The sequence below is a fragment of the Myotis brandtii genome, unplaced genomic scaffold (assembly GCF_000412655.1).
Source record: "Myotis brandtii unplaced genomic scaffold, ASM41265v1 scaffold1170, whole genome shotgun sequence".
In the NCBI taxonomy this organism is placed as follows: domain Eukaryota; kingdom Metazoa; phylum Chordata; class Mammalia; order Chiroptera; family Vespertilionidae; genus Myotis; species Myotis brandtii.
The window spans coordinates 222,517-232,651 of NW_005354050.1; the positions used below are offsets into that span (position 1 = coordinate 222,517).

Sequence of the window (10,135 nt, forward strand, 5' to 3'; positions counted from 1 at the left end):
GCTGCGGTAAAAAAGAAGGAACTCTTGCCATTTGCAACAGCATGGATGGAACTGGAGAGCATTATGCTAAGTGAAATAAGCCAGTCAGAGAAAGATAAATACCACATGATCTCACTCATTTGTGGAATATAGAGAACAACATAGACTGATGAACAGGGCAGATCCAAAGACAGAGAAACAGCGATCAGACTATCAATCCCCAGAGGGAAAGTAGGGGAGGGAGGGGGTAAGGGGAAGAGATCAACCAAAGGACTTGTATGCATGCAAATAAGCCAAACCGATGGACATGGACAACAGGGGGATGAGAGCATGAGTGGGGGGGAAGGGCGGGGAGGTTGGGGGTTAATGGGAAATGAGGACACATTTGTAATACCTTAACCAATAAAGAAATTTAAAAAAAAAGTATCTACACCACCTCGAAACAATCTGTCATTTGGTGACATATATTTTAAGAGTTACCTGGTATTCATTTTGCCATGGGAGCACCAAGAATAAATGTTCCAAGTAGCCTATGAGACTACAGAGCACTTGAAATGTGATTAGTATGACTGAGGAATAAGTTTTATTTAATTTTAATAACCACATGTGACTAGTGCCTACTATATTGGACAGTGCAGGCCTAGAAGAATCCTCAGACATCATTTATGTCAACTCTCTATTTTTAGAATTGCGAAAACTGAGGCCATAATCCACAGCTTACCTGTGGTTACTCATTAAGATAAAATTACACTTTGAAATTCTGCAAGGTTAATACTATTGCATCTGATACACAGAGTATGTCCATTGTTCCAAGATCTTACCTGGAAGTAGTTGCAGTGTGCATAGGTAGAGGCAGTGGGAGTGACACAACTGCTGAGAGCATCCATGTGGGTAGAAGGAGAGCAGCACTGTAATACAGCTGGAACGAATTCAAAATACAAAATCCATCAACCAAAATAAACCTCTATAGCAGCGGTTCTCAACCTGTGGGTTGCAACCCCTTTGGCGGTTGAACGACCCTTTCACAGGGGTCGCCTAAGACCATTCTGCATATCAGATATTTACATTATGATTCGTAACAGTAGCAACATTACAGTTATGAAGTAGCAACGAAAATAATTTTATGGTTGGGTAACAACAAGAGGAACTGTATTTAAAGGGCCAGAAGGTTGAGAACCACTGCTCTATAGCATTCAAGGTACTCCCCTCTTTTATCTTGGAAAAGAGTACTTTCCTTTGTGGGTGCAATAAAATATATTTAGTCAGTTAGGTGCTATTGTTTGTTGAAAACATGATACAAAATTAATTTTAAAAGTCACTTAATAGTGTCATGTCTAATTTTATAAATGATTTCTTAGCACCTAAACATTTTTGTATCTTTCTAACCAAACATTAACTGTTATTAAATGTAATTTCTTTTTGTTGAAAATATCAGAACATATTTGGAATTCCAAAATAATTATTTCAATCATTTTAATAGTAGCACACACTTGGAGGAGGAGGTGTTTTTAAGGATAAAATAAGTATGAAATACTCTCCAAACAGTTCTACCATTATACAATGCATCCAGTGAAATCTATGCAAAAAAATGTTTTAACCATGACAAGTGGTTAGGAATTCAGATCCCATCAGACTGCCTAGCTTTGGACCCCAGATCCAAAATTTAAAATATGGGTTTTTTTAAATAATCAATCCCCTTATTTTTATTTATTTATTTTTAAAATATACAGTGGGGCCTTGACTTACGAGTGTCCCAACTAACGAGTTTTTTGAGATACCAGCTGTCTCTCAGCCGATTTTTTGCATTGAGTTGACAGAGTAATTTGACGAGCTCGGTCTCGGAACGAATTAAACTCGTAAGTCAAGGCCCCACTGTATATTTTTATTTATTTCAGAAAGGGAGAGGGAGAGAAAGATAGAAACATCAATGATGACAATCACTGATCGGCTACCTCCTGCACATCCCCTATTGGGGATCAAGCCCACAACCCGATCATGTGCCCTTGATAGGAATGGAACCCAGGACCCCTCAGTCTGCAGGCTGATGTCCACTGAGACAAACCAACTAAGGCTAAAGTTATCTTTTTTAAAAATAGTATTTTTTTTAAAATGTGCTTTTATTGATTTCAGAGAGAGGAAGGGAGAGGAAGAGAGAGAAACATCAATGTGAGAGAGAAACATTGATTAGTTGCCTTCTATACACCCCCTAGTGGGGACTGAGCCCACAACCCAGGTATGTGCCTTGACTAGGAATCAAACTGATGACCTGTTGGTAGATGGGACGATGGTCAACCAATTGAGCCACACCGTCCAGGGCGAGATCCAAAAATTTAATAGCTGCATAAACTTGAGCAGGTTAATCTCTTTGGCTTCAGTTTCTGCATCCCATTAGAATAGGGATGATAATAGTACCCACCTAACATGTTTGTTGTGAGGAATGAATGAGTTAATATGCTTAAAGAACTTAGAATAATACTGGCATACAGTAAGCAATCAATCAATAAATAGCTAACACTGCTATTATTTTACTGAAAAAAAAAACATTTTCCAAAGTTTCTCTTCATAGCAGGTTACCATGAAAAGATTGAACTCTTTATACTGGGACAGTTATACTCACAGATGCAGTCTTAAAAATAGGTTGAGTCTTCTCTTTTCCAGAGAGAGACTCTCCAGAACGAATGAAAATCAGTTATTATATCATACCTTTGGATTAAACAGAGGATGATATTTATTGAGCACCTACCATGTTGCAGGCACTGTACTAGTGCTTTATATATATTAGCTCATTTAATTCAAACAACGATTGAATGAGATATTACCACTAATTTACAAAAATAAGGAAACTAAAGCTCAGAGACATGAAATAATTTGCCAAAAGTCACAAAGTGGGTAATGATAGATGCGCTGATCAAAATCCAAAATATGTTTTCTTTAATAACCCACAATACTTCCCTAATCTTCCTTCTTCCTGAAATGTACTAGAATTCTACTTGAACATTTTTAAAGTGTCTTTATTACAAGGTGCAACTCTCTCTCTTTTTATACAAATTTTTCATATTTCCAGTGCTCTAATACTATTACTAAATAGCCTGGCCAGTGTTGCTCAGTGGTTGGGCATCGATCTGTGAGCAGATGCTCACAGTTCGATTCCCGGTCAGAGCACATGCCTGGGTTGCAGGCTTGAGCCCCAGTAGGGGGCATGCAGGAGGCAGCCGATCAATGATTCTCTCTCATCATTGATGTTTCTATCTCTCTCTTCCTCTCCCATCCTCTCTGAAATCAATAAAAATATATATTTTAAAATTACTAAAAAATCTCATTCTGTAATCTTTGAAAGTAAATTAGCCCAAGGATTGTAAAAATGCATTGAAATGTTTTCCTATTTCTCCATTATTGACTACTGATATTTAAAATGTTATAAGTTCATAAAGGTATACTAGAAATAAATATTTTCTTATATCGATGTGCAATTTAAGACATCAAATTTTGCACATGTAAAGAAAAACTTGAAATAATGGATAGAACTCTAGTTTAGATATAGATATTGCTAAGAAGGTCACATAAAATTCAGGCTGTTGTGACCTGCTTTATCCTTGAAGGTTTTTAAAATTTACAATTAAAATGTTATGGATCTGAATTTGGTTTCCCAGAATATTTAAAAGCATAAATATCCTGAGAAATAAGTTAAACACCGAGGAGGGGTCTGCATGGTTTGCCAAAACTCTGAAAAAAATCAAGACTTTTTTCTAGTGTTTTAACAGCTAGGGAAAACCTAGCCCCCTAGCGGCAGGAAAAGAGTTAGAGGTGCAGGTTTACACCCATCAGGGCAACATTAGTGTTTCATTAAAAATATATCAATGATGTGAAGGGATTAAGAAAAAAAAACAAAACACATTATATATACACAAACAACAGTGTGGTATTAGCCAGAGGGGAAAAGGGATATGGAGGCTAGTGGAGGTGGGCAAAGGGGAAGAAAATGGGGATAGATAGAGACTGCTTTAGCAGAGCACAGACGTTTTGTTGAGTTGTACACTTAAAACCTGTATGGTTTTGTGAACCAATGTCATCCCAATAAATTCAATAAAGAAAAAAAATAAAGCGATGAAAAATTATTGGCTTTATTTTTCTGATATTGCTATATCTGACTCCATTGGTTATACATTTTAAATAGTTGTTAAACGTGTACTTTAAAATAAATTTCTTGGAGAAATAAAATAGAATATACAACAGAGAAAATATTTGTAGCTGATAACTGATTTGGTATCTAAGAAAACAGCATTATAGTGAATGTCCTTTAAGGTGTCCAGTAACAAATGAAAAGTAGAAAGTTACCTCATGAAAAAAAGGACTTGAATAGATAATCCAAAAAGATTCCTCAATGGCTATTTCCTTACCCATGCAGTCCTACTTTGTATAGTTAACAAAACAGAACAAAGCCAGGTGCATATCAGTAAGCGTATTGAATATGAAAACCTAGCTATAGAAATGTAACTGTGTCCTTAATACATGAAAAATTAATCTAGTGTGTGTTATGAGTTTATCACTATGTCCTAAAACACATTCTTCTCTATAAAAAGACTTCCAGTGTCATCCTGAAGGCAGTATTAAGGCATTAAGTTGCATGTAGGATGAAAAGCTAAAATAATGAACAAGAGTCTATCTCAGATATAAATATGAGGTGATTACATTTTTAAAACAATTCTAATAATTAAAAATAAGCCAGATTACTAAAAATTACCTAAAGGTAAATTTTTTCAAAAAATAATAAAGGTAAAAATTTTCACTCCCACTATGAAAATAACATCATAGGGAAAAAACTGAATTCAAGAATAAGACAAAAGTAAAAAGAGTCAATTGATAATGAATCTACATTTTGTCTTTGAAGGAATGACAAGAATGAAAAAAATGTAAATGAGCTAGGCAGAGAAAACAGACGCTTCAAGAGAGGAATGAAAAATGTAAGGAATGATTCAGATGAGTCATTTTATGAGTGAGTCTGATGGCAATTTTTTAGTCTCAATATTTGGCTTTACTAAAGAAATTAATTTATGAAATATAACAAAATTCAAAATTTACTGGTTATGCTATAGAAAGACCAGACCCAAGTTTATTTTCAATATAAGTAATTTTTAAATGAAGTTGGATGTTGTTTTTTTTACTAAAATTTAATCAAAACCTCCCCAAGTCATATAGCTCACTTCAAAAGGATTCAAAAGTATGACCATTATTTCAAAATTAGTCACTTTATTAGGACTTACAGAGCTGGATTTTGGAGTGATTATTATCCTGCCTCTGAGAATAATATTCTATGTAACTTTGGGAAAGTTATTTGGAATGCTCTTCATAAATACGTATTTACTAAGTTATTGGTTAAATTGCTTACTACTTTTTGCTTCCTTACCCTAAAGTTTGAAAGAATTAAGTATTTTCACAGTATTTTTATGGCATTTTCTTTTCCATAGAAGGTCTTTTATATTTAACAGTACAACTTTTTATTTATAACGTACTTCAGAATGTTCAAAGCAGTTTTGCCTACATTATAGCATAGAACTACTCATATATTAGAAGTCATCATGAGGTCTCTTATTCTCATAACCTCAGAAACTTTATAGTCATTTCAATTATTGCTCTTAAAGAAGACAAAACAAAAATTCAGATAACAAGATTCTATTTCATAAGCACCATACACATCAAAATATCAGCACTTAGTTATTTTACTTTATTTATTTATTTTTAAATATATTTTTATTGATTTCAGAGAGGAAGGGAAAGGGAGAGAAAGACAGAAACATAAGTGATGAGAGAGAATCATTCATAGGCTGCCTTCTGCATGCCACATACCAAGGATCTAGCCCACAACCCGGGCATGTGCCCTGACCAAGAATTGAACCATGACCTTCTGGTTTATAGGTCGATGCTCAACCACTGAGCCATGCTGGCTGGGCCTTGTTATTTTAATGTTTCTTTCCTAGTCCTTGCCTTGAACTCTTGGAGATAATTTTCAATTTATAAATTTATATCCAAGCTAACATAAAATATTTTTAGCCTGCAGGAGACAGATGATCAATAATTCTCTCTTATCACTGATGTTTCTCTCTCCCCCTCCCTTCCTCTGAAATCAATAAAAAAAAATATTTTTAAAAATATTTTAAAATAACATGTCCTAAATCATAATTTTAAAAATAATATTTCTATAATGAATGAATAATATTAACTATTTATAGTGTTTTCTGATAAGTAATATATAACTGGTTCTCAAAAAATTTAGAACTAGGAGTTTCCAAATTGGAATTTGGAATACATTTTCCCATAGAAACATTATACAGGGTAGTTTGACTTTTCAGCCAGATTGTAACCATCTGTACCTTAAGTGTAGGAATATAGTAATAGCAATATAGAAGCTAATATCTAATATGTCCATAGAAAATGCCTCCAAAATTCCAAATTGGAAGGCCAAACACATTTCTACATCTCCCTGCTGCAGTCTTTCCAAATTTCCACTCTCCAGAAGCTTTTCAGTCTCTAGTAAGTTTAATGAGGAGGGTTTGAAGGGAGTTAGGAAAGGAAAGAGAAACATTTCTTGGTAAAAGGAGAGGAGGTAGGGTTACTGTCTAGTTTATGGGCTACAGAAAGTAAAGCAAGTGTATGGAAGACACAGACTATCTCTATGTATATATTCTATGGGAATACAGGGAATGTAACCAAAATTGTAATGTAGACAGTCATGCCTAATGTGTTTATTAAAATATTGGATTAAACTCACTAATAAAAATCTGGCCCTATTTGTTGCTATATATAAGATATATAACTTACAACATAAAATTTGTCATCTTCTGTTTTTAAAGATCACACAGATATTTTTGTTCTTCAAAGAAGTAGCTGACAATCTGGAAAAATACTAGGCCTCGTCTAGTAATTCCCTTATCTAATTTACATTCCTTCCATTTATTTTAGCTTTTGATGTCATTCTGCCTGAGAAAAATAGTCTAACAAATACTTCTAGAGATTGCTTCCAGATCTATATATCTTGAGTAAATTAATTTGCCTAGAATCTTAACTCATAGGGCAAAAAAATGCCCCCTTCTTCTCTCTGGTCTTTTCTGAAAGTCTTGACCCTTGTCTTGTTTCTATTGCCCCATTTCATCACTATGTAAAGCACAATACATGATGAAACACACACTACAGCTATGCTGCTTCTGCAAAATAGACTATACATTTGAGTAAAATGGTAAGGCTATTACTCTGCAAAAATGTCTTTCCCCCTCCAAAAAATACACACACACACCCCTGCCCCCCCGCCAAGCTAAACTGATGGTCATTATCATAAGGATTCCCAATTAGCGGCTTGAGATCTACCAGTATGTCTTCAATGCCTTTGGTTGAGTTCTAAGTCAGTTGTCATTGTCAGGTCCTCCTCTCTGCTATTCCCCAGTTCTTAGTTGGCTGGGACTGTACTGTCAAACCACACCATCGCATTTTTACTAAGAGAATATAATTTAGTTTTAAGAGATGGAAAGTATGCTCTTTTATTAAATAAACTTCATTACTAAGATACTAAAATGACTTCATTATGAGGTAATCTCACCTGTAAAATTAAAAATATGTAAAACATATAGTATGTATATATTTTTAAAAAGAGAAAATAATTCTGCACCAAGGACAGAGTTATAGTAAGGTTCAGTGTACTTAATCTTAATTTCATTACTACAACAGTTTGAGGATACAAACATTTCACTAAAAATATACACCTTTATGCAAGAATGGAATTTTTACAATCCTTAAGAACACATGAAATTTTATATATTGTTTAAAAATATGTCTTGATGAGAAATCTTTGACATTTCTTAGGAGCATATTCCTAGTACTTTTGTTTAAGCATGCAGAAATGCATTTAAACATATAAATGCTCCTTACAAAGTAGTGCCTTAAGAGAAGCCATTGAATTTGAATTTCTCATACCTGTTGGATAGTAGGCTTGGGAGTACTGTGCTGAGGGTGTGTAGTTACTATATTTTTGGGAGGAGTTGACCATTGTTTGAGGACCTTGCTGAACATGTACGGATGTGGCGCTGGGCTGCAGAGTATAGGTAACTTCAGTTGGAAACCTCTGCAGGACAGGAAATGGAACCCCTTTATCTGAAAAAGTGGGAGACGTTTCTACTTGTCCTGGGTGCATTCCAAGGGAGTTCTGCCATGTTCTAGGTGGAATCGGGGTCCGATCTAAACCTTTCAGAGGAAAGGTACTGTGGTTGTGGGATGAAGTTGATACGTAGGAATAAGGAGACAGACTATCACGCCGGAATGACCGATGGAACTGTCCTACAGCCACTGGTCCTGCATAAAAGAGGAAAAGCACATTTACTAATTTTAAATTACACCCTGGACATAGTAAACCAAAAGTCAAAAAATACATACTACTCGAGTTTTCAGTCATCTTTAACACAACAGAAATTAAGTATTGTAAAAACAAGCTCAGAATCCAGAATATGAGGTTACACATAAAATGCTGAAAAAATAATCAAATAAACTTTTGTTTGGTTTTCAACATGTCATAAGAGACAAAGTGACCAAACTTTTAAAATTAAATCAAGTGTAAATCAATATTCAATGTTAAAAGCCTTTTATAAATTATACAGTCATCTTACCTTTTACCTCAATTGATTGACCCAGATTTTTCCAATCTGTAAGTTACTTCCTAGAAGTTTTAGAAATCCCATTCTGTCTTTAAAATCATTTAGGAACCTTAATAATAGGCACTAAAATAAGTGCTCAACCATATACATAAAAGAAATAAGTGTGGAACAAATAAGAAGTATAATACAAACCAAAATAAATTTAATCTTCTTTGCCTCCTTTCAATTTTTTTTTTATTATAATCTTCACCCTGGCCGGTGTGGCTCAGTTGGTTGAGCATAACCCTGTGCACCAAAAGGTCACTGGTTCAATTCCTGGTCCCGGCTCGTACCCAGGATTTGGGCTCAATCTCAGTCAGGATGTGCGCAGGAGGCAGCCAATTGATGTTTCTCACATCGATGTTTCTCTCTCTCTAAAATCAATTTCAAAACACATACTTTTAAAAATGATCATCTTTGCAGAAAAGTCAGGCTTGAAAACTTTTAGTTCTCTTTTTCATTCCTTAAATCAATCAATAATTTCCATGGTCTTTTTTTCTTCAAAGTATCTCTAGTAGTGTCCCTTCCTAAATATCAGTGGCTCTCAAAAACTGATTTACATTTGAGTCACCTAGAGTTTGTTTGTTAAAAATCCACATACGCAGACCCAGAAATTCTGATTATTTGCTTTCTCTTATCTTGCAAAGTAGAAAGGAATTAAAAAGCGGATATGAGTAAGAAAAAGGGCAATACTATGTAATGAGAAAAAAAATATATGTCACAACTGAACTTATTTTATAGACTGAGGTTCTTGAACATAAACAAAGCTAGCCTAATTTATTCCTATGGAGGGCTTTATGTATTATGTGGTTCACAAATGCCATTCAACTGATTTTATTTTTAAAAAATCCAGCCCTGGCCAGTGTTTCTCAGTAGTTAGAGCATCCCTCCTTGCACCGAAGAGTCTCTGGTTTGATTCTCTGTCAAGGGCATGTACCTGGGTTTCAGGGTTGCTCCCCACCCCCGATTGGGGTGCATATGAGAGGCAACCAGTTGATGCATCGCTTTCACATAGATGTTTTTCTCTCTTTCTTCCCCCCTCCTTCCTTTCCTCCCTTCCACTTTCTCTGAAAAGCAATGGAAAAAATATCCTCCAGTGAGGGTTAACCAAAAAAAAAAAAAAACTCCATAAAACAGAGGGGAAGTCTAATTTATATCATACTCATCTGTTAAACTACCTAGTGAAAAATGGCACTCAAATACTTACTTTTTCAAATATTTAACCTGTAAACTTATTCTACATGTTACACACTATTCATTTTATTTCTACGGTGTTTATTTCCTCTAAAGAATAAAGCAGTAGAGAGTGCTCCTAACTACTCCTGGGCCTAGCACCTGGTGCTGTTTTTCCACCGCTAACAGTGCTAAAACAACATATTGCACAATGTGCAATAGCTCACTAATCCTTTTTGTACCCTCTTCAAGGTTAAGCTGTTGATGAATTTTTAGACTATCAATAATATAAGCAGCTAATTAAAGAA

The 10,135-nt window shown here is 34.8% G+C and overlaps 1 protein-coding gene across 1 annotated transcript in view; it reads right to left on the reverse strand.

The window, feature by feature from the left end:
- Positions 1-8,416, reverse strand: part of HSF5 (heat shock transcription factor family member 5) — a 21,634-nt gene extending 13,218 nt beyond the window's left edge. The window contains exons 1-2 of the mRNA XM_014529979.1: positions 7,942-8,416; positions 801-898 (exon numbers count right to left, since the gene is read on the reverse strand). Coding sequence (XP_014385465.1) covers positions 801-898; positions 7,942-8,416 — 573 coding nt within the window. The remainder of the gene's footprint in view (positions 1-800; positions 899-7,941) is intronic.
- Between the last annotated feature and the right edge of the window lie 1,719 nt (positions 8,417-10,135).